General features: G+C 35.1%; 2 protein-coding genes across 2 annotated transcripts in view; one reads left to right on the top strand and one right to left on the bottom strand.

The window, feature by feature from the left end:
- Positions 1-7,887, bottom strand: part of LOC121369823 (protein NPAT-like) — a 48,771-nt gene extending 40,884 nt beyond the window's left edge. Inside the window, exons 1-3 of the mRNA XM_041494897.1 lie at positions 7,761-7,887; positions 3,305-3,475; positions 128-949 (exon numbers count right to left, since the gene is read on the bottom strand). Of these exons, the coding sequence (XP_041350831.1) occupies positions 128-949; positions 3,305-3,475; positions 7,761-7,812 (1,045 nt within the window). The 5' untranslated portion in view covers positions 7,813-7,887. The remainder of the gene's footprint in view (positions 1-127; positions 950-3,304; positions 3,476-7,760) is intronic.
- A 208-nt stretch (positions 7,888-8,095) lies between these two features.
- On the top strand, positions 8,096-25,572 carry LOC121372041 (peroxisomal targeting signal 2 receptor-like). Its single transcript, XM_041498286.1, has 10 exons — positions 8,096-8,265; positions 15,249-15,421; positions 16,314-16,349; positions 17,519-17,596; positions 18,665-18,773; positions 19,708-19,817; positions 20,398-20,511; positions 21,202-21,257; positions 22,230-22,326; positions 23,947-25,572. Exons 1-10 carry the CDS (start codon positions 8,157-8,159, stop codon positions 24,016-24,018), a joined length of 954 nt encoding a protein of 317 aa, XP_041354220.1. The 5' UTR covers positions 8,096-8,156; the 3' UTR covers positions 24,019-25,572.
- Positions 25,573-26,972: the final 1,400 nt, after the last annotated feature.

Raw genomic sequence — 26,972 nt, 5'->3', positions numbered from 1 at the left:
ATTTTGATGCTAGTTTTTAGATCTATTAAAAAGAAAGAATAAAAACATTATTGATATTCTATCCATACAAATGTATTTTTAAAGCCAAATTAAACTGGAATTAAAGCTACTTTAGAAGATATACTACCTGATATAGCTGTTAAATCACTGAAACATGTTGCAGATGTTGAAAAGAAATTAACTGACGAATTGGGAAGCTCTTGATTTGTGTCAATTTGAGAAGTATTCACTGGAGAAGATGTTGCTTGTGCCGCAAGACTTCTCGGTGATTCGTTTTCTTTCCTTTGTGACATTGGAGATGAATGGTAGACATTTCCAGACAGCAAATATTCTACTCCACTGTCCCTAATCTCTAGGTTCTTTGATTGTGAGCTTGCAGAGGGACTCAAAACAACCCCAGGTTCCGAAATATCTTTTTGCATAACCTCAGTCTGAACACCATCATCGGAATACGTCTCTGTTGGGTTTCTTTCATCTCCACTGTTAGAAAAGGCATTACCGTCACCACCCTCACCTAACTGATTATTTGTATTAGCTCCATCATCCCTCATTAGATCTGCAGTCGACAGAGTACTGGCGCCAGATGATAATCCACAGACTGAATCCACCTGCACCTTCTCTTTACCACATGTGGAGTTTTTACTTCTCAGCATGTAGCTATTCCTTGCTGGGCCAATGGTATTTGAATCTGATGCATTACATTTTGTTGGTGTGGGGACAGACCGTCGTGAAATGTCCGAAAAATCTGTTAGAGATTGCATCGCTTGTTTCGACTGAGACGATGCGCGTGATTTCAATTTGATCATGGCTCTGCGGGTGCGGCTATTTTGTAGATCTCCTACAATCTGCTTGGCTTTGATCTTCGTTGCCTGTTTCAACGCCTTCGCAACAGCCTCAAACTGTCTCCACAGAGGTGCCAGAGGCTGTGACCACTGGCCATCTTGTGTGGCTAAAATGAAATAAATATTTAGATTTTTTAAATTAATATTCCTTAACATTTTTTTTTTTTTATTATAAACAAGCATTCTGAGACTACTTCTAAAGTAATACATGTCCCGTACAGAACCTAAGAATTTATTGTATCTCCTAAGTTCAAGGGCCATAACTCCGTCAAAAATGGTTAAAGTGCCATGAAAGTCAAACTTGATCTGTAACAGTACATGAAGCTATACACATAATTTCAGCTCAATATCTTACGGCATTCTAAAAAAAAAAAAACATCTGGAAAACTATATTATATGTGGGATAGACAGAAATGAAACCTATAGTCCCCCCCCCCCCACCCCTATTTGGACCGGTAGGGGACTAATAATTTTACAGATACACAATTTTAGGAGTTTAACTGTAATTTCTGTTTTCCTTACACACCCGCTGGTGAGAAAACCATTCATTATTTTTGATAACACATACTTGTTAGCACATATACGTGCATTGACATTTTAAAGACACACAACTGGCTGCTCCTAGGTGATGACCAGGTCACCAATGCCATACCATCCAATGAAAAAAAAGAACAGTCAAACTGATCACTCTGTGACGTACAAGATAACCTGAAATTGACTTGTCTTTGATACACAAGTTAACTATAAGCACAAGGGCCTTAAATAGGTTTTGTTAGAAAAGGAATTTAAATTTATTTTAAAACTTTTTTTTTCAGGATATGTAAGAAATAGAATACAACATGTGTCCATTAGATACCATTTATCTTACAACTTGTTTAAAAACGTATCCAACTCACTTTCGTTCGTTAGATATATTTTAAAACAACTCGTAAAATAAATGGTATCTAACAGCCACTCATGTAGTATTCTCTGTTTACACAACTGTTATTTATTTTAATATAAAAATTTATTTACAATTTACAGAAAACGATTGTTCTTCCTATTCATGTTAAAGACATCCATTCTCCGTGCTCAATATTAAAACTGGCCAATAATTAACCTAATGTCAGCACATAACACAAAAGTTGAACATGGATAACTTATCTGAACAAACATCTGAAACAAAATTAGTTGAACATTATGACACATCAAACCATGCACGCTTGTTCAACATCAAGACTAATAAGTTTATCACAGCAGTTTTTATTTATGTTATTAGGGTTTTCCCTAGCTTGTTTTAGAATGGTGCGGCACCATGCCTCAATAGTCAGTACCATCTTGCCCTGAAATTAAACTAGCCTTTTTCAGTAATTAATTTTAAAATTGCCTTTATAAAACACCCCAAAAGGTATTATTAATTAATAAAATATGCCTTTTATAGCTTTTGCCATTCATTTATTAAAATAAGCACATAAATTACATTAATGTTTATTTCAATTAATTTTTGTGTATTTTTAATGAAATACAAGTGCCCCGAAAATGGTGAAAATGCCCCAAAAGTGTTTGGTCTACCATGCCGTGCCAAATTTCTAGGGAAATCACTAGTTATAAACAAATGAGACATGCCTGTATTCTTAGAAAAGTAATTAAAACTGTCTCTGCTACTGTTTGACAGGGCTTCTAGATTATGGTAGCTCCACTCCCATGGCTAGTGATATGCACTGTTGGACTAGTAAATAACTACAATTGCCATGGCCAATGGCTAGTGAAAAAAAAAAAGAGTCAAATGTTGCAGTTAAGTCTATTTTGTAATTATGAATATCCTGACCCCATCCCAACCCCCAAATGTTAGTGTTTTAAGCTCCATCTCCCTCTTTAGGTGATATATCGGATTATTACTATTATTGAGTAAAGTAGGGCTAGTGAATTTTTAATCGTGACCAGTAAAAAAAAAAAATCAGTGATCCCATAGCTAGCGGATAATAAAAATTCAAGAAGCCCTGTGTTTGATAAGGTGTAGTAAAAGATTTTAATTTCAAACTGAGATCTTTTATCAAGGATGGATAAAGTGGGAGTTGTCAGTAAAGTGTTTTGGATTAAACTAAAGGAATCAGTTAAAGGACTGGGTTTTTTAGCGACACCACTAGAGCACATTAATTTATTAATCATCAGCTATTGGATGTCAAATATTTGGTCATTCTGACGTCTAGTCGTACAGGTTATATGGCGTCAGACCATTTAAGGACCACAGAAATTGAGAGAGGAAACCCGCTGTCACCACTTCATGTGCTAGTCTTTTTGATTAGCAGCAAGGGATCTGTTATATGCACCATCCGACAGACAGGATAGCACATAACACAGCCTTTGAAAAGAAATAATAAAACTGCCAATCACGCGACTTATGTGCATTTTTTCATGTTAAGATACAACCATAATCATAATATTAGAAATACTTTTGGACATGCTTACAACAAAGACATTACCTTTTAGTTTCAAATCAGCATACTCTTGAACCATGGTAACCAAAGAGACGCCCATAATAGTTAATGGAAAGTGTCTTCCTTGTTTCAACATCAGACTATATTCTTGTAAATGTGGACATTCTTTCAGAAAATATTTGTAAGTCATGGTATAGTCATTTTCCTTTAGATATCCTGAAAAAAAGAAAAGTAAAACGATAAAAACACAATTCCTATGCAACCATATATATTCCCATAGCCTGTCGAAAGTAAACTGAATGTATCCTGAAGTCGTGGTCAAGACAGATTCTATTACCTGTATCTGTTTGGGACTTACTCGAAAATCATACCCCTTTTCATATGCAAAATCATATTAGCTAATTGTTTCATAATGGCTACACTGTCGTAACAAGCCGTTGAATTTGCTGTGTTATACGGCCCCTGCAAATAAGTGTGCAAGGCATGTCACGTGGGCACACACTTTGCTATACATCACCACAAGAAAGTACAGCACAGGTTCACTTCACATCGGGGTGTCAAGTGTCTTAGTGTTGCATTGGTACTGGTTAACAACATGTAAGTTTAATGTCATGATTGGACTTTAGAATAATCAAACTAAACGTCTGTAGCATCAGATTTAGGAAAACAGTTGTCTTTAGACACAGTAGCTGGCGACTACTTGGCGATAGACTGGGGAAGTATTGGCTATTATGTCCTATATGGGTTTAGTTGCGCAGATACTAATAGGAAACCAGTTGAAACCAATAAATAAAAAATAACTTTCCGATCTCTTACAAACATTAGTTGTTTGCATTTTGACACATAATACAATATGCAGAAATGTTCTGTCGCTACATGATAAGGTTTTGACTTGCCCGACACTATTTTGATTTGCCATGGGCGATCAGGCGACCGTAAAGTGTACACACTGCATATCAGTATCAATAAGGGGAGGGCTGGAGGTGACTAAAGATAGTCAGTGTAGATCTTAGCTAGAGCTATAAGAACAGATGTTTTTTTAATGCAGGGGAAAAAAGAATACAAAGATTAGTTCTAATTTTACTAAATTATTTCTTAGAATTGGGTTTTTTAATTATTATTATAACGTGAAAATATATCAGAAATTCAAGGTTTAAAAAAAATATATATAGTCCCTTCCCACAGTAAGCACTTTTTTTTTTTCATACTATGGATTTTACTACAAGTTATTTATTTTAGAGCCGATTGTTTTTTAAATTGCACACAAAAATAGTTGGTTGTTGGTCGTTGGTTTTTGTTACAACTGTCCGGCGGGTATCAGGTCGTTTCGTAACCATACCGTTTCATACCATACCGGTTCGTACCCAAAAGCATACCAGTTTGTAACCAGAGGAACATCAGCATACCAGTTCGTACCCACATTTGTACATGTTATTTAATGAACAACAAAACAACAAAAATCCAAGCCAACTGCATTTTAATAATTAGCAATTAGAAATTGTCACGAAGAATCATGTCAAGCGAAGTCAGCTTATTTGTTGATATATTTCAAACACATTACTTTCTACGTCCGTTCAGACTAAGCAAAAAGCAGATTGGACGTGTTGCGACAGATACTAAATATGTGTTAAAGCAAATGGATAAATTAAAACAAAAAGTTGTATTCTTCTATCAAAAATGTATTATATTGGACAATGTAGGCATTATTAGACCTAAAAAAAAGTCCACATTCCAAAAACATGGGATATCAGATCTTATTATATTTTTGTTATATGTGCATGCGTGTGCACACGTAAGTCGTGTGCGCGTATGAATGTTTTTGTTTTGAGCATATATACGTATGAAGAGAGGATCGGTCTTGTGAAATATTCCGATCGATATCTCAGAACGGTTATGCATAAAAATAAACACCATCGCTGCATGTGGAATCGACACCAAATTATAAGACAAAAGAATTGCTCTTTGGCTACGAAAAGGTATGCTCTTTGGTTACGAAAAGGTATGCTTTTTGGTTACGAAACGGCATGCTTCAGTGATGCACAGCACATAATTGCTCATTTAATGCTTATAAAAGATACTGAGTGATTATTACAACAAATTTTTTGCTAAATGTTACAATATGTTTGTAATATAACATTATAATTGTGTTTTTTTGTGTTTTTTTATTAATGTTAGGTGTAATGTATGACATTATTTAATTGGTTACTAACTGGTATGCTAGTGGTTACGAAACGGTATGGTACGAACGGGTTTGGGTATGAAACGTCTAGAAACTGTCCGGTGTATCGGTGCACTTAGTATTTTGCTCAAGTATGCTTAGGAAATTTTCACCTTGTCAGTGTTTTTTAACAAATTAAACTTCAATTCTTTTTTTAATGTTTAATCAAGTATCAACATATTTATTGTTAAGAGTATAATTTTTTAATTTTTTTAGAATTATCAATAATTATATCATAATTTCAAAATAAATCATTCACCTCCTTTCGTGTATATAAACGCGAAGTAGGTCAGCCGTATTGATATTAAGAATGTTAAAAACATTCCAAAAACACCTTTCCCGAATTTTTAAAATTATAGTAAACGGTATCATTGTTTTTGGGGGTTATTTTTATTTAAACTGAAAAGGAATACACAGACAAATGCAAAGTTTTACACCTTAATTGACGGTCATTCCAGTTCACAATTTTTACATTGTTACCAAAATAATAATAATAAAAGCAAAACAAGATTCACGTGTGTGCACAATCTACCCAAGAAAAAAAAATCTATGTAGGCATCTTAGCAATGCATGACAATGAACATGTATTCATCTGCAGTACTGTGCCACTCAATAAAACGATTCCAAAACTGATCATCATGAGATGGGTCATGTGTGATCGTTCATTTTCATAGTAATATTTTCAACAAACTGAGGTAATGGGCGATTTATTAATAGTGGGGGTCACCGATCCACATCTACTGTGCCGAATCACCGGACATGCAACTCGTTGTAACAAGGGAGTGTTTACATTAATGGACAATTTAAAAAAGTTTATTTACTATAAACATAAAACAATTTGTAGTGTATGTCAAATTATGCACTGCTTCATTGGTGAGATATTTTATTATGTATTTCACAGTGTTCACATAGAAAATGGTCTTTGAATGCTTAGGTGTGCCGATACACTGGACAGCACTGTATTTCTAAAAACACTTAAAAGTTAAATTACAACCGTGTCCGGTGTATCGGCGTGTCCGGTGATTCGGCGCACTTGGTATTTTGCTTGAGTATACTTAGGAAGTTGTCATGTTGTCGGAGTTTTTAACGAATTAAAGTTCAATTCCTTTTTCCATGGTTAATCAAGTATTAACATATTTATTGTTAAGGGTGCAATTAAATATTTTTGTTTAGAATTATCAATAATTATATAATAATTTCAAAATAAATAATTCACCTGTTTTCGTGTTTATAAACACGAAGTAGGTCATCCTTATTGATATTAAGAATGTTAAAACCAGTCTAAAAACACCTTTCCCGCATTTTAAAAATTATAGTAAACAGTATAAATGTAATTATTTTTGTTCGGTTATTTTTTTATTTAAACCGAAAAAGAAGACACAGGCAAATGCAAACAAAACGAAAATTTTACACCTTAATTGACAGTCATTCCAGTTCATAATTGTCACATTGTTATAAAAAATAAAAGCGAAATAAGATCCACGTGTGTGCACAATCTACCCGAGAAAAATAAAATCCATGTAGGCATCTTAGCCATGCATGACAATGAACATGTATGCATCTGCAGTACTGTGCCACTCAAGAAAACGATTCCGAAACTGATCATGAGATGGGTCATATGTGATCGTTCATTTTCATAGTAATATTTTTAACAAGACAAACAAAAAAGTACTAAAATAATTCTGGGACAATAGTGTAGCGTTTATGTGCTAAAGGTGAGGTCATGGGCGGTTTATAAATAGCGGGGTCAACGATCTACATCTACTGCGCCGAATCACCGGACATGCAAATCGTTTTGGATACAAGGGGGGTGCTAATATTTATGCACCATTTTAAAATGTTTAGCCTATTTACTACAGACATAAAACAGTTTGTAGTGTATTTCAGATTATGCACTTCTTCATTGGTGAGAGACGCATTTTATTAAATATTTTACAATGTTCACATAGAAAATGGTCCTTGAAAGCTTAGGTGCGCCGATACACCGGACATCACTGTACTTTTCTTCTTATGTCAAACCAAACTGATATTTACAAAAAATAAATAAAATTGTAGGATGGGACAGACCTAGATACAATAACGTAGTGCTCACACCGATAACGTCTTCTGGAACGTAGGTGAAAGTTTCCGTTACAATACAGTAACTTGGACGGACAACAATTTATAACAGAACTTTGTAATACTAATTCTAGTAATTGACAAATTGTCACGAAATCCAGTTATTACCACGGAATTCAGAAAGCGATATGGCAAACATTATATTCTCTACTATAAACAGCTTACCTAGAACTAATCGTGCAATCTCCGATGGAAGAAAATTAAAATCTGAATCCATTTTACATTAAATAAATGCTACTATCGAATACTAAAGTCCCTTTTTCATCAATGATCACAAAAACTTGTGAACGGCGCCGAAATGTAACACATTTGTTTTCGGTTGTCGTAACTTAGTTAATAAATTTCATACAGGCTTCAGTATATTTAATTTAAATATATGTTTTAAGCGGTTATCATTTTTATTAATACTTTATTCTTTTGTGGTACTATTTATATAAAACCAATACAAATAATATTACGACAATAATAATAAAGATTGCATTTCCTCTTGTCAACTTGTCACATGGAACCACTATTTTGGTGTGAAAGTTAAGTGATTTTGTCTGTCTATATCAAGTTCCTATGACCTTATCATTCAAAACAGAGGCAAGACATGGATATTCAGTGAAATTTTCACCTTATTTTCCTCAGAGATTAGCATGTGTGACATGTCAATATTACGGTATTGCAGGTGAGGTCATTAAGTAACTGATTTAAGGGGTCAACTCAACAAATGTCCCACGCACATCGCGGTTTCTGATCCACTTAGTCCACTTAAAATTTGTATGAAATATTCCCCAGTCATCTTCATGGATAAATGTGAAATATGGGCTCTGTATTCCAATTAGTTGGGTTTGATTTTTTAAAAATGGTTCAGGTCTTCTAGAATGTTTATAAAATCCACTAGCCATGGGATCAGAGATTTTTAAAAATGTGCTAGCCATGATTAAAAATTCACTAGCCCTACTTAATACAATTTTACTTTAGTTAATACAATTTTACTAAATAATAGTAATAATCAAATATGTCACCAAAAGAGGGAGGTAGAGCTTAAAAACAGTAACATTAGGGGTTGGGGTAGGGGTAGTTCACCAAGATAAACCTAGCGTGCAAGCACAAACAGCGAGGTTTATCTTGTCTAGGCATTCCGCCATTTGCAGCTTCTGGACAATGGTTCCGAGGAATTTTGCTCGGAACGAAATTGCGGTCAAAATAATGATTACCATCACATTTCCACACCCAAATCGTATATTGTGATCTATTTCGAGCTCACTGAGACCAAGAAATACTTACTTTAAAACAATCTTCACTTTGAATTAAAGGAAAAAAGTCCGACTTTACCAAGTGGATTCTAGCAGCCACTTTCTAGCAGACAATTTCAACTGACACGCATGGTGACGTTCTAAACACCGGACTCTTACGTCATTTGCTGTATTAATCTTAAATATTACCACTAATGGATGGTTAATTCTTGAGCAATAACCTAAAATCAAACAAAAGTCATTAAAAAAAACCCACAGGATTCTTGCCTACCACTTAGCACATGTAGCCACTGATCCCAACTCTGATGTGACATAGGCCATAGGATTTAAAATTTCATGGAAAATTCTTTTTCGGTTCCATGCCTTGTGATCATGGTAACCCATCGGAAACTGTTTTTAAGTTTTATTGAATAGCCGCACTCAATATAATAATCATGGGAAATGAAATTTCGGTTCCCTAATTTTACCAACACGCTACCGGCACAGTACCAGAAACGATTGTTTCCGTGAAATCAGAAGGCCTGTGACAATAACATTAAATACTTCTACATTGATAATTTAGCGCCCGCTCGATGCGCGGTCAGTCTGGGATCGATCCCCGTCGGTGAGTCCATTGGGCTATTTCTTGCTCCAGCCAGTGCACCACAACTGGTATATCAAAGGCTGTGGTATATGTTATCCTGTCTGTGGGATGGTGCATATAAAAGATCCCTTGCTGTTAATCGAAAAAGAGTAGCCCATGTACTGGTGACAGTGGGTTTCCTCTCTCAATATCTGTGTGGTCCTTAACCATATGTCTGATGCCATATAACCGTAAATAAAATGTCTTGAGTGCATCGTTAAATAAAACATTTCATTCCTTCTTTTACAGTTCACTGATAACAAATATCTTACGTATTAATCGCTAACATACTCACTACAAGAAGAAACCCAAGCAACCCAAATACATATTTCAACCAAAACTTGTTGAAATAACACAGTAGTTATAAATGAATGAAGGACAGCCCAACACACACAAAAATTGCATGGGCTGTTGTGTGTCAAACAAAGGTAAATATATGAACATTAATATAAAAATTCAAAAGTTAAAGCTGCAGTGTCTGGAATTTTTTTTATTATTTAAGCATTTAGAATAGATGATCCAGTTCTGTTTGGTACATAAAAGTCCCACCACATCGCTATAGTTTCGCAATGCTCGCTTATCTACATTATCTAAGGCCACAGGGGTTCAAAAATCCCATTGTCCGACGCCTGTGCCAAGTGGAATTTTCATGCCGGGCAAGTAATTATGTTAACTGCATATGGCAAGTGACTAATTACCATCTAAAACTGTTGTTTTTTGTTACAAATCTCGGTAAAACCTTTGGAAAGAGTTCCAGTCGTCCAAACATTTACATAGCTCTAAGGAGAACTAACCCTAACCCTAAATGCTGGAACGATCGGAACTCTTGCCAATGTGTTGACACCAAAATGGAAAACAATGTGTTGAAAAGTTTAATAACAACTTTAGACTTATTCCCCTTTTATTATCGACTAAGATCGGTAATTTCCGCCACTGAACGTTCGACTGAAAAAATAATGGAGTGTTGAGACAATACTGTGACTTAAATAAAAATAAAACATGCATGCCTTGTGAATGCAATCAAAATGTTTAATCCTTGCAAAAACTGTCATATTCAAATTGTATTAGACGTTAACGCGGTGGACTCTGGAATCTACACTTTGCAAATGAACGGGTGTTAAGCATGTTTATAATTTCCGAGTTCACTTGAACAAAGCATAAACATTATGAACTGTATTCTTATAAACGTTGCAAGATATTTTAGTTTAGATATCATAAACCTTGTAGCAGAACATACTTAATGTTTTTCAGTACTTGGTAAGGTAAAGTTGGATTTCATTAGCCCTATGTCATAATCGTGACAAGTTATATTTCATTATCCCAGCGCCATAATCATGATGATGCGATGCCCTCTAAGCATACATGAATATATAATTTTTGTCTGCTTTATTAATAGTTTTTAACAAATAAATTATGCTCAATAAATTAAAAATACATGGCTGCAATCGATGTACTCCCCTTCCCCTTCTGTTGTTTACCAATCATGCACTATTTAAAAACATTAACAGAGGTCATGTTTACTTGAGCCCAGCCATGGCTATTTGTGAGAGACTTTTCTCAGCTATGAACAGGGTAAAAACATCCCAGAGAAGTGTTTTGAGGCAGAAAATGTTAAATAATATACTCATAATAATGACACATGGGCCAAAATACATAAACATTTTTCAACCAATGCTAGCCATAAAAGAATGGCTCACAAGTGGAAAGGGTTCTCGCCACATCCACGGCCACTAATACATACATCGACACAATAATTATATTGAGATGAACAAGTGGACACTACCAAACAAATAACAAATTTTAAATCAATAAAAGGACACTATTTAAAAAAATAAAGTTTAAATCAACTAATAGAGAAGACGGTGGATACTACTGGACAGACATATACATTTAATACTTCCTGAGTAAGTGTTGTAACCTATTGGCAAAAGTCTTTATTTGTGCAATCAAACCAAATACATTCAGTATTATTACATTATTAAGCACTGTATTAAATTAAATAGGAGTAACACAATTGGTTACCTTAAGAAATATGGGCAAGTGGGAAAATGTATGGGGCAAGTGAATATCTGATTGGCACTTGCCCTGTGGCAAGTCATTTTTTTGAAGATTTTTGAACCCCTGGGCCAGCTTGTTTTTCTTCAATTAGCGGGATGCCAGTAGAACTGGGAATTTACACAAATTTGTGCAGGCACTTAGCTTCTCACGTGATTTTGAACAAATTTAACTGTCTTGATTGAGGGGTCATCTCATACCTCCAAAATATATTTATATCCATAGAGGTATGGTACAATACCATTCCAGGGGTCGTTGGGGGATTTGCCTTGAAATTTTGACAGTGACCAGCGGTTGGCATGCGCGCTACATGTAAGGGGGGTGTTAATAATTACGTAATGCTCTAGGGGTAGAGGGAAGAGGGCGGTATGTTCGATATACGTAACATTTATGAAGACTATATGTTATTTCTATTCATTACTTAGACCTAAAAATGTGGTGTTTTTTTAAATGCGCGGTCGGTCTAGGATCGATCCCCATCAGCGGGATTGTTCCAGCCAGTGCACCATGACTGGTATATAAAAGGCCATGGTATGTGATATCCTGTGTCTGTGGGATGGTACATATAAATGATCCCTTGCTAAAAAAAAAAAAAGAATAAAAAAATATGTTTTAAATGTAGCAGGTTTCCAAGGCGCATGTGCAGGGATTTCGGCGGGGTTGGGGGTTATAGACTGCATTAAGCGAAGTTTATATGGGGCCATGTTCCCCCCAGAAAATATATTTCATTTTTTTTAAACTTGGTCAGGGAAGGGTTTCGACCCCCAATACCCTCCCCCCTGCACATGCGCCCGTTTCCTTTCTTAGATTATATGTCAAAATTACCAAACGTTTGATATCCAAAAGCAGATGATTATTAAATCAATATGCTCTAACACTGATGTCATTAAACAAAACAAACTAACTTTACCCTTTCCAAACAAAATAATATTTATTTGAATTTGTCGATTTTACCACACGTAAAATTAAAAAGTGAAAACAGTCATTTTCTACTTTAGTATATTTTATTAAAAATATATACATGATCAATGTGTTATATAAACTAAACTTTGAAAGTTTTACTAACACTTTATAAAATATTAATTCTTTAAATAGGAAGGTACAATTGTCGATAGTATGTTGTCAAGATCAAAACCAGTTTTAACGAAAGAATAGTACGTATCCTCAACCAAACGTTCTTTGTACAGCACAAAAATTCTCATTTAATTTTTTTAGATGAACCCTATAATTTCAAATCTGCAAACGCACCTGTTAACTGAAATTGACAACAGGCTGTCGTTTGTGGTTTGCCGAGCAATGGCCGCACAGGCGACGAATTGAGCTATACTTTTGACGTTCTCCATTCATAGCGAACACACGCAAATTTTTTAAAAGTGCAGTTCAACTTGTATTTTATATTTGTGCATGATATTATTATATGGTAACCAGACACTGTAACTTTAAAGTAGAGAATGGAATTGTGGTAAAGTGGTTTTAAATACGCATTGAGAACAAGTTGTTATAGCACACACCTTGTCTTTGGTGTAGGTTCTGACCACTGCCAGCTCCTTCGTCCTAGACAGAAAAAAATTTGGGGGAGGGAAAAGTAGGGAACTGCATACAATGTCAGAACAAGGGTTTACTGATAGTAATACTTGTGTGTATTTTATATTTAAACAGCACATGATTTAGGTGGTAGTGATTTTTTTATACAGTTTTGTGGAGAACGTTATGTGTGGGATTGGTTGTAGCCATTGTCATAAATAAACGTAAAAATAGTGAAATATGGCACTTGTAACTACAGTTATCTGATGGTTAAAAATATATATAGCGGAACATTTTTATGTGAAATCAAACATATTAATACCCATAGTGCTGCTTGAGAACCGCGATGTTCACTAATGTGTAATTATTGTGAATACATGTACCAGTGTTCATATTTCTCCAAGTCATTATAAATGTACTTTCAAAAATATAACACTTGCATCAATTTGTGTTTTGTGTCATTTGTAGCATTATGAAACTCTGCTCTGTTTACTTTGTTTTAATCATCATACTACACCTTAATGGCAAACATCTCATCCCAGGCAGTGCACCACAACTGGTATATCAAAGGCCATGGTATGTGCTAGCCTGTCTGTTGGATAGTGCATATAAAAGATCCCTTGCTACATTAGGAAAAATGTAGCGGGTTTCCTCTGATGACTACAAAGTCAGAATTACCAAATGTTTGACATCCAATAGCCGATAATTAATTAATCAATTTGCTCCATTGGTGTCATTAAACAAAATAAACAAACAAACTGTATACTTTGTTTTGAGCATTATACTGCATCTTAACAGCAAACGACTGGTATATCAAAGGCTGTGGTATGTGCTATTCTGTCTGTGAGATGGTGCATATATAAAAGATCCCTTGCTACTAATGGAAAACATATAGTGGCTTTCCTCTCTAAGACTATACGATATAATTACCAAATGTTTGAAATCCAATAGCCGATAATTAATAAATCTTTCTTTCTTTCAGTTTATTTTCGTGCTTATATCCAATTAAGGTTCAAGCACACTGTACCTGGGTACAAACCTCAGCTATCTGGGCTGTCTGTCCAGGACAGTGGGTTAGTTGTTATTGGTTAGAGAGAGAGAAGAGGGTGTAGTGGCCTTGCACCTGCCCATTGAGTTGTTAAAACGTGCTTTGGGTGGGAGTCTGTACCGGGCTGAAAACCCTGTAGCCTACCTACCAGCCTTATGTCCGATAGCTTAACCACGATGCCACAGAGGCCAGTATTAATAAATCAATGTGCTCTAATGGTGTCATTAAACAAAACAAAATGTTTTCTATATATTTGGCTTGTATAAATATTATAATAATATTATAAAAGTTTTCAAAACCAGACCTTCAGTAAACCAGAATTCCCTGAAAACTTAACATTTTTCCTAGTCCCTTTTTTTAATATCAGTACAGAACAGAACGTTTCTAAACCAGATTGCCCTTAGACCCCAACTTTTAACTTGGTCCTGTGGGACATCCAATAGCCGATGTGTATTTGTGTGCTGGGGTATTGTTAAACATAATTCATTCATTCATCCTTTTGGGTGTCCCAGGCCATAGGATTTCAAATTTCATGGGAAGAATTTTTTTTTTCAGTTCCATGCAATATGATCATGGTAACCCATCGGAAACTGTTTTTAAAAATTAATTTTTGTTGAATAGTTGTACTTGATATAATAATCATGGGAAAGGAAATTTTGGTTTCATGATTTTACCGACACGCTACCGGAAACTATCGTTTCCGTGAAATTTGAGGACCTGGGCCCATGCTTATAAAACTTTTAGAGTCTAGAGCCCTGTTCCACGAAGCAATCTTAGCCCTAAGACTACCATAAGCGCACAGCTACCCTATGCACTTAAGTTGATCTTAGTGCTAAGATCGTTTCGTGGAACGGGGCCCAGACTTAATCTCAAATGACGTCACATGCATACAATTTGTATGGTGTTGCCATAATATTACTGTTTCAGACTCTGTTAAGAGTCGAGTCTAGACTGTAAAAGTTTTATAAGCATCAGGCCTAGTGTCCAGTTTATAGCCTTGGATTCAATGTATATAAAAACAGAACACTGTTGTTTTAAACAATATTTAGTCCGTCTTTTACATGGCTAGGGATTGATCGACAGGCTTAAACCTATAATTAATGCTGTTGTTATCATTATGAAACTAATGTTGGTCTTTCTTTCTTTTTTTAATACACTTACAGGTTGTGGTACTCTGTTCATTCTTGATCAGACCCCAGAGGGACTAGCCGTAGTGAGGACCTACGACTGGAATGACGGGCTCTTTGATTTGACCTGGGCAGAGAACAATGAAAATGTTGTGGTCACTGCAGCTGGTGATGGTTCAGTATTGGTATGGGATACAGCGCAATTGAAGGTAACTACAATGAAATTTCACTGGTAATTAATATATACCGGGGTAATGTTAATTCTAGCGTTGGGCACCATACTAAGTCAAAACTAAGGCTGTATCATTTTGGGGTGGAGAATGGGAAACAATTTCTGAAGTTGAGAAATTCACAGTATATTAAAAGTTGAAATTTGTTGTGTTCTATCTTAATTTGGAGACCAGTTAACCTTATACTCTTTTTAGTTAAATTCCTCGAAATCGCAAGAATCCCTCTTCTTCTTTTTAAAGGATTTAGTTTTACAGTATGTTATGTGTCTATGAAATTCAGAATTTAAATTAATGTACTAGTAATTATTATCTGGATAATGAAATTTTATTGTCTGTTGTATTGTGTTATATTGTATTAAACATATCCATATAATTGGGGTTTTTTTGTTTGAAGTACTTTGTAGATATTATTAGGCCCTGAAAAAGTGGAATGCTTGGCGTATATGTAACAGAAAAATCAACCTCCACTGAGGAAATTCAAACCACAGACTCTCAGTACGAGAGTCCAGCGCTCTACCAACTGAGCCAATAGGGAAATTCTCACTAGCTATACTGCTAGTAAGAGCACATCACTACATGTACAGCGTTCCTCCAAATTGGAAGTGCCCCCAGAACTTTATAAATCTGTATTGATTATTGTTAAGAAAAGTGGCAATTTTTATGAGTTAAGTTACAGCAAAGAGCTATTCTCGAAGGCTAGTCCATACATATATGTAGGTGTGTGGGGTTTTTTTGTGGGGGTTTTTGTGGGGTTTTTGGGGTGTGTGTGTGTTAAGGCTACTGTTATTGTGTATGTATATGACAAATTAATCAATACACTCATGATCCAGTATTTTGTATTCTCTTTGGGGGTTTTCTTTTTTCATTTCAGGGACCCATACGAGCATTTAAGGAACACACTAAGGAGGTAATTTTAACTACACTGATTTCATCCTGATTTGATAACTAAAGCCCAAAATACACCGGATCTGGGTCTGGGTCTGGAGAGTATGGTACTGGTTGAAAATGAAATACATTGAATCGAATGTGACAAAACACACCACGTCTGTGCTGGCTCAAACTACAGATCTGGCAACAGACGACATAGAACATACGCTATGTTTTAACACTGCCAGACTGGCAGCTGCACAATATTCGAACTTTACTCATACTTATTACTGATGTTTATAGAAGTAAATTTATCTTAAGATATGAACGCATTAATATATATTGACAGCACATAACAGTTACAGACCCAGACATCAAAATACACCAGACATGGCATCTTTATCACACTCACCAAACCCAGACCCAGATCCAGTGTGTTTTGGGCCTTAAATTTATGGTTGTTTAATTGGCATCTGTATCAGATTCAATACTGCTTTATATGGTAGCAGCAGGTTTCTTCTCTCATTCATACAATCATATTTCAAATTAATTGTTTATTAGACACTATATAGCCGTAGTTTAATATGTAGTGAGGTGTTAAATACAAATAAATATACAGTGAAACCTGTCTAAACCAGACCCTGAACAAACCGGAATCCTGTCAAAACTCCCATTAATTGGGCAATTTCTCGTTCTAGCCAGTGCACCACGACTGGTATATCAAAGGCCATGGTATGTGCTATCCTGTCTGTGGGATGGTGCATATAAAAGATCCCTTGCTACTAATGAAAAAATGTAGCGGGTTTCCTTTCTAAGACTATATGTCAAAATCACCATATGTTTGACATCCAGTAGCCAATGATTAATAAATCAATGTGCTCTAGTGGTGTCGTTAAACAAAACAAATTTTTCCAGTTAAAAGTTTCTTAATTCTAAAACAAAACCCTCTAAACATTTTGATCCTATCTAAATTGGATCTCCAGGTTAATCCAGTGTAGACAGGTTTTATTGTACAAACATTTTATTATACTCAGTTTTTGCATATAATATTATTCCCAAAATATACAAAAGAGAAAAGAATATTCCACTGGATGATTTTATTAACAAAAAGAATAATTAATTTCATTAACCTGGCATCTTTGCCAAAAGTTAAAATATCATTGCATACATGAAGAACATGGTGATATTACTAAACTTGTTTTTGAAAAGGTTAATTCTGTGGACTGGAGTCTGACTCGAAATGAGAATCTGGTTCTGTCTGGATCCTGGGATCATACAATAAAACTGGTAAGTATTTTATAGCTGCGGATGATCAATATTTTAGGTGTTTAATCACTTAATAATATCTCTTGGGTTTTTAAATGGTGTATTATGTAAATTTGATACTGATGTGTATATTTATTTAGGTCACTGTGACATACTTTGGAACACCAGTGAACATCAACAAACGTTGTATATATATTCTTTCCTATTGTTTGATGCCAGATGGTGTCCTGCCTCAGTGGTGTTGTGATTAGGCCATCAGACATAAGGCTGGTAGGTACAGGGTTCTCAACCCGGTACCGGCTCCCACTCAGAGCAAGTTTTAATGACACAGTGGGTAGGTGTAAGACCATTACACCCTCTTATCTCTCACTAACCACTAACAACTAACCCACTGTCCTGTACAGACAGCCCAGATACAAATGTAGTTGAGGTGTGTGACCAGGACAGTGTGCTTAAACCTTGTATTGGATTTAAACACAAAAATAAGTTGAAATGAAATGAAAAATGATGCCAGATCCATTTTCGAATGTTACGTAATATTATACTACCGGTTTAGTTGATAGTTAAATTGGTAAATTGTTCATTTTCTGTCGGTCTTCATTCTAAAAAAAAACAAAAGAATAATAAAATTTGTATACATGTATTTAAACATACGATGTCAGTTTTCAGTTTTCTGTTGTTTTATTACTGAAATATTATGATTAACTTACGATAGACATTTTACCATTGGTTTCATATTATTTGTGAGAATTTAGTAGATATAAATTTGACATATTGTTGGGGGGGGGGGGGGTTGGTTCATGTTAATACACACTTGAGACTTGGTTGGGGCTTTTGGAATGGTGTGCACTTGTGAAGTAAATGTATATGGAACAAGGTTAATTATTGTTTAAAGTTCTTGTTTTTTTTTCAGTATTTGATATCACTGAAGTATTTTTAATTAAGTGAATTATTTGACTGGTGCTAAAATAATTTCTAACACATTTCTAAAGGAAATTAATTTTTAAAATTAGACGTTAAGGAGCATCCATTAAGATTCTTTGTTTATGCGTATTCCTGTAGCTTACGATAATCTTACTTTCATTTTAGTGGGATCTTCAAAATAGCCAATCACTGAACACATTTTCAGGGCATGAATACATTGTGTACAATGTTGCTTGGTCACCACATATCCCAGGGTGCTTTGTTTCAGCTTCAGGTAGGTGACCATTCCATGTACAGAAACAAAATTAATGGTATTGGGTGAAGATTAACATTAATCAAAGCAGGCTTGTTAAAAATATGAAAAGGTGTTAATTTTTAGTTTAAAAGTGACTTTTGTTTTTTTGTTAGAGAACTCTATATTATTGTACCCCAATTCTTTTCTTGTTACCCTCTATTACACACACATACACCCTCCCTTCCAGTTATTTGGATCTATGTTTGGCCCTGATGGGCACAAGTTCTGATCCAAGTTAGCACATACATTTGGAGAAGAGAGAAGGTTGGAGATAACATAGGGACACATGTCTGAAGACTTATATATGGTCCCTGTTCCATGAATCAATTTTAGAATTAAGATCACCTTAAGTGAATACCTACCTTATGCACTTAAGGTTATCTTAGTGCTAAGATCACTTTATGAAATGGGGCCCAGATGTCTACATTTAAAATTACTGGCCTTAGTGGTATAGTGGCTAATCCACTGACTTTAGGGATAAGTTTTAATAGCTCAGTTTGGCCCTGTACAGCAAAATACACTGGCCCCTTTAACAAGTAACCATTAAACCTGCCGAGTGTGTGTGTGTGTCTGTGTGTGTGTGTGTGTCTGTCTGTGTGTATGTGTGTGTGTGTGTCTGTGTGTGTGTGTGTGTGACTGTATAGTTTGTGTGTCTGTCTGTGTGTGTGTCTGTGTGTGTGTGTGTGTGTGACTGTATAGTTTGTGTGTGTGTGTGTGTATGTGTGTGTGTGTGACTGTATGGTTTGTGTGTGTGTGTGACTATGGTTTGTGTGTGTGTTTGTGTGTGTGTGTGTGTGTGTATGTGAATGTGCAGCATGTGTGTCCAGGACAGCATGTTTGAACCTTAATTGGTTATAAACATGAAAATCAAGTTAAAATAAATTAATTTATATAAAAGCTCACTTTGTTTCAGGTGATTGCACTTTGCGACTATGGGATGCCAGGGGAGGACAGTTTCCGACGACTGTGATACCTGCTCATGATGGCGAGATTCTCACTTGTGACTGGTGTAAATATGATCAGGTATGCATGTATGTAATATGATATATGTCTTATCTACCTCTGGCATCTTCGGCTTAGTAGGGCCAGTATCTAGCTCAGTCACAAGAGTGCTCGCCTGGCATGCTAAGATCATAGGATCAAACCCCATCAGTAGACCACTTCTCTGACTGGATTGTTTTTTACATCCCACAATCAGTGCCATGGTATGTGCTGTCATGTCTACGGTTAAGTGCACATAAAAGATCCTTTGCTGCTAATGGAAAAATGTAGCAGGCTTCCTCTAAGACTACATGTTTGACATCCAATAGTCGATGATTAATAAATCATTGTGCTCTAGTTGTGTTGTTAATTAAAAACCAAAAAAAAAATTATTTACTTTTTTTGATGAAATGTTATTTCTAAGCTTAATAATAACACAAATATACAGGCACTTTTTTAATTCTGTCCTTTCTGTTTGAATTTTATTTGATAGTTATGCACCTAAATTGCTAGATCTTAAAACATTGGGGTTTTTTATGAGAGTGATATTTATATTTTAATGTTGCATACTTTGTGTTTACCTGGTATTTAAAAGTGATATTTTATATTTCCAAACTTTCAGAATCTGCTGTTCAGTGGCAGTGTGGATGGCTTAATCCGAGGGTGGGATTTAAGAGACACCACAAAACCAGTATGTGAACTGAAAGGACATCAGTATGCTGTGCGAAGGATCAGGGTAATGTTGCTATGACATTCATTCATTCATGGTTTGGGGCGGGATTTAGCTTGAGTGCTCGCTTGAGGTGCTTGCATTGCAGGATTAAACCATCTCGGTGGATCCATTCAGCTGATTAGGTTTTTTCTCATTCCAGCCAGTGCACCACAACTGGACAAAGGCCGTGGTATGTGCTTTCCTTTCTGGGGGAAAGTGCATATAAAAGATCCCTTGTAACATTAGGAAAAATGTAGCGGGTTTCCTCTGATGACTACGAGTCAGAAGTACCAAATGTTTGACATCCAGTAGATGATGATTAATTAATCAATGTGCTCTAGTGGTGTCGTTAAGCAAAACAAACTTTTTATTTAATCTGACCAAAAAAAATTTAACATCAAAATGTTGCTAAAATTACTTTTAGAAAAATAATATTTTTATATTATAGTGAAGACTAAATTTTGTATTACTTTACACAAATTTGTTTTTAATGGTGTTTTTAGTATTGGACATTTCTGCTTATCAAATTCTGTGTGAACGTATCAAGTACATGTATTCCAAAAATTCAAAACTATTTTGTAATAGTTTATCCAGTATGAAAGTATATAGTTTCATGTAATTAAGTGCTTGAAAATTAACAGTGCCAGTTTGAAATGTGAGAAGATTTGAAACTCTGTGTTTAATTAAAGTCATTGTTGTATGATTTTATTTCAGACGTCGCCTTTTGTGAAAACAATGCTGGCATCATGTTCTTATGATTTCACTGTCAGGTAATGTTCAAAATGTACTTAATTATTACTCCCCTACCAGTCCAACATATAGTTTTCTGGGTGGGATTTTTTACAATGTCTCAAACTATTGAGCTAAAATTTCATGAACTTTCATGACAATGTATCCATTTTTGACAGAGTTATGGCCTTTGAACTGAGGAAATTAGTTTTCTGGACTCTTTCCTCCCTCCCTCCCTCCCCCCCCCCAAATGACTCAAGATATTGAGCTGAATTATATATATAGCTATATCATGTGCTATTACAGATCAGGTTTGACTTTCATGACAATTTACCAATTGTTGACGGTCATTACTCTTGAACTTTGGAAATACAAAAATTTGTTTTCTCAAATTTTTTTAGTAGTACTCTCAGAATGCTTGTTTTGTTCTGAAATATTGGAGGAATTTTCTTGTCATATTTGTCTTAAATTGGAATTATTAAACATGAGTAGTGTTCTTTGAGAATGAAAGATAATGACCTTGAAGATTATTTTATTTATTTTGTATCTATTGTGACAGTGCAGTGTTAAAAGTGATTAAACAAGTTTGATGAGCATTGCTTAAGAGTTCCCAAAAGCACAGTTTTAATTGAATAAATTATTAATCGGTCATTGATAGGTGGATGGACTATGGTCACAAAATTTTATGAGATTTTTAATACTAAAGTGGCACAAGTTTGTGTCAAAAGGTTTTGGGAATGGGGGTGGAGGGGTTGGTCATACAGCTGTGTGTGGAAACAGTTTAACTTATTATATATTAATTAATTAATGATTTGTCATTAAACACATCAAACAAAATTATTATTATTATTATTATTATTATATTATTTTATTATCCACATATTTTAGGTTTTACAAATTTAAATTAATAAAATGTTACATGCATTAATTTTTTATTTGGATCAAAATATTTACTGCTGTATTATTGATTAATTAATATGTTAAAGGTTGTACACCACTACTACTGTTTTCAGAATCTGGGACTTCAGCCGACCAGAGGCTCTGGAGGTTGTTAGCCACCACACAGAGTTTGTGTACGGCCTCGACTTCAATATTCATGTTCCTGGACAGGTACAAACAGATGTTTGTTTTGTCTAAACTACATTCTTCTCAACCAGTAGTAAATACACATTATATTATCCATGCGTCCCTTTATCTTTTTTTTTTTTTTGAGGAAGGAGGTAGCCTGATGTTTGTTAAATTAAACAAAAATACTCAATTATTCATATTTGCATTAGTACCAAACCGCTATATAGGGTTTCAAACAAATCACTTTGCATTTACACATTGATTACAACTACAGTGAAACCCATCAAAACCGGACCCTCAGTAAACCGGAATTCCCTCAAAACCGGACGTTTTACATGGTCCCGTGATTTGCATATCTTTTAACACTAAAATTTACCCCACTAAACTGCACCGGACAAAATTATCCGGTCCCATTGTGTTCCTTTAATGCAAATTTTACCTCAGAAAACCGGACGGTCACACCGACATCAATCATTACTACATTACTTATACTTTGAATACCCACTTAGCCGATAACGAGATTGCGTACGCAGAGCTAATTACATGTGCACATACTCCAGTGTCACTGTCGTGTAGTTAACAAATACCAATTAAGGAATTAATTAACAGCTTTGATGTTTAAATAACTGGAGGAAACACATGTACTCCCTTTATTCTGAGCTCGATTGCTTTTCATAGCCTACATGTACGTCTCGCAGTTACCACAATTAACATCAAAGCAACTAGGAATTTAATTAATTTTTCCAATTGTTTGAACCCTTCTTTTTTTGTTGTTTTGTTTTTTATCTTTGCAAAGTTTATTTAACAAAATAAAGAGTAACCAAGAGTGAAATTGTTTGGCTTGGTTTGGTGGAAAATTTGTCAACAGCGTTTCATTTTAGTATCTACTTTGGACATGTAGGAATGTCCAGTGAAATGCTGCCATGTTGAATTATCGCTTGATGATAAACTTAAAATAATAAACCTCTGTAAACTGAATACCCCTCAAAACCAGACTTTTTTCCTTGGTCCCACGGCTGTCCGGTTTTGAGGGGTTTGAACTGTAATATTTTTAGTAGAATAAGGAAAATAAAAGGTTTTTAGGCTGGCTCATTTTGCCTGAATGTCTAACTGATGACAGAGTGGTCATATCACTGGGGTTAAGGTACTTGGTTTAGCTGTGGCATGTTCAGAAGTTTTGAGCGTTTGTGAACAATTAGACTGGTACCATCATCTTCTGTCATATAATATTCATCATATTAGGTGTAATTATCAGTGTTTGACATTCAATAGCTGATGGTTAATAAATCGATATGCTCTAGTGGTGTAGAAATGGTAGTTACAAGCACTCTCAAGGTCACTGTAAGTCACATTCATCAATCAGTCCTCTATGATTGGTATATTAGTATCAAAAGTTGTGGTATGTGCTGCCTTTCTGCAAAAGTAAATGTGAAAAGATCACGGTCTACTCATCGATTAAGAAGAGTAGCCATGTAGCACTAGGTTAATCTTTATTTTCTTATATTCTACTCTAATTGCCGTATATCAGACAACCTGTGTAAAAAAAAAAAATTCTCTGTTTTTCTTCGTGGTTTTTTTCTGCTATGTATTTTTCAAGCTTGTATATGTACATATATATAGTATGAATTGTTTATTTATGTTGAATGTTTTTTTTTTTTGTAGTTGGCTGACTGTGGCTGGGATGAATTTCTCAGGGTATACTATCCAGCATGCAGCACTCCTGTTATTTGTTGACACATAATTTTAAAACATGTACATGATATATTTTTACAAAATGTCAGAAGTTTAGTCTTTTTTTAAACCATTAAATCAGGTCACAACTTTTCATGTAAACCGTAGTTCTGTTCGCGTGTCTTATGCGACTTTAAATTCATGCAAACCATCTATTGGTTAAGTGGTAAATTCTAAAATTAAAAATGGCAAACTCGAGGATTGCCAGAACCTTATTCATATATTACAAAAGTCCATGTATTCAAAGAATGTAGACTAATTATTAGACTCTTGATGCACAAGTCAATTTTAAACATGATATGTTATTGCACAGTTAGTGTACATGTAGGTCAAAACCACAGTACAAGTGTGTTAAGATTAATCATTTATGTAAATATAATTCATGTAACCAAGGCAATTGGTTACTGTACCTAGGTAAAAAAAAATCAGGTGAACAGACTTCCGGTTACCCAATAGTGTGAAATATTGTCCTCTGTTAATTTAGGGGATAAGTTAGATATATTTGACCATTTGCAGATGTTAATGCTGGTTTTACTATAACAAATTGAGGTTTACCAGCGACGCAAAGCTGAGATGGTAAAACAGATATTTCCAACTGTAAAATTAGCATTAGCATCCACACATGGTCAAGTACAATATAGTTATCCCCATTCTAATTCAATAAATCTATTAAAAACGGGCGTTTTTTCATTTAAATAATCGTTTTTTTTAGAAAGAACGCAGGGTTAACAATAACCTGGTCACTATTATCATGTTTCAAGACATCCACCCTATAAAATAATTATAGCACAAGGAGATTAAATTATATGTTTTTACATGTAATACATCTGTTGTTTATGATTTTGTTTTAGTATTTTATTGTTTTAATAATGACAATGCCCACCATTAATACCAATTTCACATATCCCAAATACTCATCGCAACAACTGGACAACGTAGATTCATAGTTGCTGTTATTTACGTTAGAATTTCTGTCAGCGTCACATACATGTGTGTATGTGATTTCACACACATTTATAAACAGGAACACTCATTTTGCTTCAGAAAAGATTTAACAGTGAAATGTTAAAAGTATGTCAAACTATCAGTAAACCGTGTGAAATAGCATACAGATATGTAAACAGGCTTTTGGGGAATTTCCAAAATTTATGACACATTTTAGTGTTTTAGTTTAGCAAATGGATTTGATTAGCCAATCAAATTTCACATTATATGCAGTGTAAATTAAAAGTACACATGCTTACAATTTTTTGGTTAGATGATCAATTTTGTTCAATCCAATTTGTTTCTGGTCATCTTACCTACAAATAAATTTGAGATGAAACAAAAGAAAAATATATACGGTACCTTGAAAACTAGACTCGGTAACGTTTATCGTATAAACCTGTTTATGTCTTTGAGTAGACTCCCAAGTTTAGGTATAGTGTTGCTACTGATATACATGTACTACTCAACACAACAAAAAAAGAAGAAGTTTGTTTTGTTTAACGACACCACTAGAGCACAATGATTTATCAATCATCAGCTATTGGATGTCAAACATATGGTAATTTTGACACAGTCATAGAGGGGTAACCTGCTACATTGTTTTTTCTGGCACTGACTGGAACAAGAAATAGCCTAATGGTCCCACTGACAGGGATCGATCCCAAACTAACCACACATCAAGCGAGCGCTTTACCACTGGGCTACGTCCCGCCCCAACAACACAACAAATTCAGAACAGTATATAGACCTGGGTCTATTTGTTCAAAGCATAGTTAAATTAACTCTGGGTTTGTGTAATATTTTTATTTCATTTTATTTTTTTCACAAATATAAAATAACCATCAGATTTGATTATGTATGGATACCTTTGTTTGTTGTAAATCACGTTTAAACACTATGTTTTCTATTACTATTTGTATTGATCCAGTTCTGTTAATCACTGGTCAAGCTAGCTACCCAACAACTGAACAACTGGGCCCTGTATTCTTATCCTAGTCACTCTATATACTTGCCTATATTAACTTGAAGTTGATGCATGTCATTTTCTTTTCAACTTATTTTCGTGCTTATATCCAATTAAGGTTCACGCACGCTGTGCTAAGCACACACCTCAGCTATCTGGGCTGTTAGTTGTTAGTTGATTAGTGAGAGAGAAGAGGGTGTAGTGGCCTTACGCCTACCCACTGACCCCTTAAGAACTTGCTCTGGGTGGGAGCAGGTACCGAGCTGTGAACTCTGTACCTACCAATCTGTAGTCCGATGGCTTAACCACGACACCACTGAGGCCGGTCAGGCATGTCCGGCACGTGAACAGGAATTTTAGCAGAGGAGGATCTAGACTAGCCAATGAAGGAAGGAAATGTTTTATTTAACGACACACTCAACACATTTTATTTATTGTTATATGGCGTCGGACATGGTTAAGGACCACACAGATATTGAGAGAGGAAACTTCATGGGCTACTCTTTTCGATTAGCAGCAAGGGATCTTTTATATGCACCATCCCACAGATAGGATAGCACATACCACGGCCTTTGATATACCAGTCGTGGTGCACTGGCTGGCAAGAGAAATAACCCAATGGGCCCACCTACAAGCCAATGAAGTTTATGTGGGGGGGGGGGGGGGGGGTGTGTTCCCCTGGCAAAAACATAGGGCTAAGATCGCTTTGTGGAACAGGGCCCTGTACACTTGTTTCATGTCTGTTCCGATGTGTATTTTTATATGTCCTTTGTCATGCATTATAAGACTTTTAACACAATGATCTATCTCTATGAAGTATTATGTATTGTTTGCTAATAAACTAAATTAATATTCTTTCTTGAGGTTTTTGTTATTGAATGAAAGGTGTGATGCTTCTTAAAGCTGTCATTTCAAATTAATTTTTTAGTCTAAAAAAATTTGTGTAGCTTTATTGTATTCTATCATCTCCATTTTGTCTCTTGTTTCCATGAGATATTGAGATGAA

The sequence above is a fragment of the Gigantopelta aegis genome, chromosome 4, assembly GCF_016097555.1.
Source record: "Gigantopelta aegis isolate Gae_Host chromosome 4, Gae_host_genome, whole genome shotgun sequence".
Classification (NCBI taxonomy): Eukaryota; Metazoa; Mollusca; class Gastropoda; order Neomphalida; family Peltospiridae; genus Gigantopelta; species Gigantopelta aegis.
Note: the sequence above shows the minus strand (reverse complement) of the source record. Positions and strands in the feature narration are given on the sequence as shown.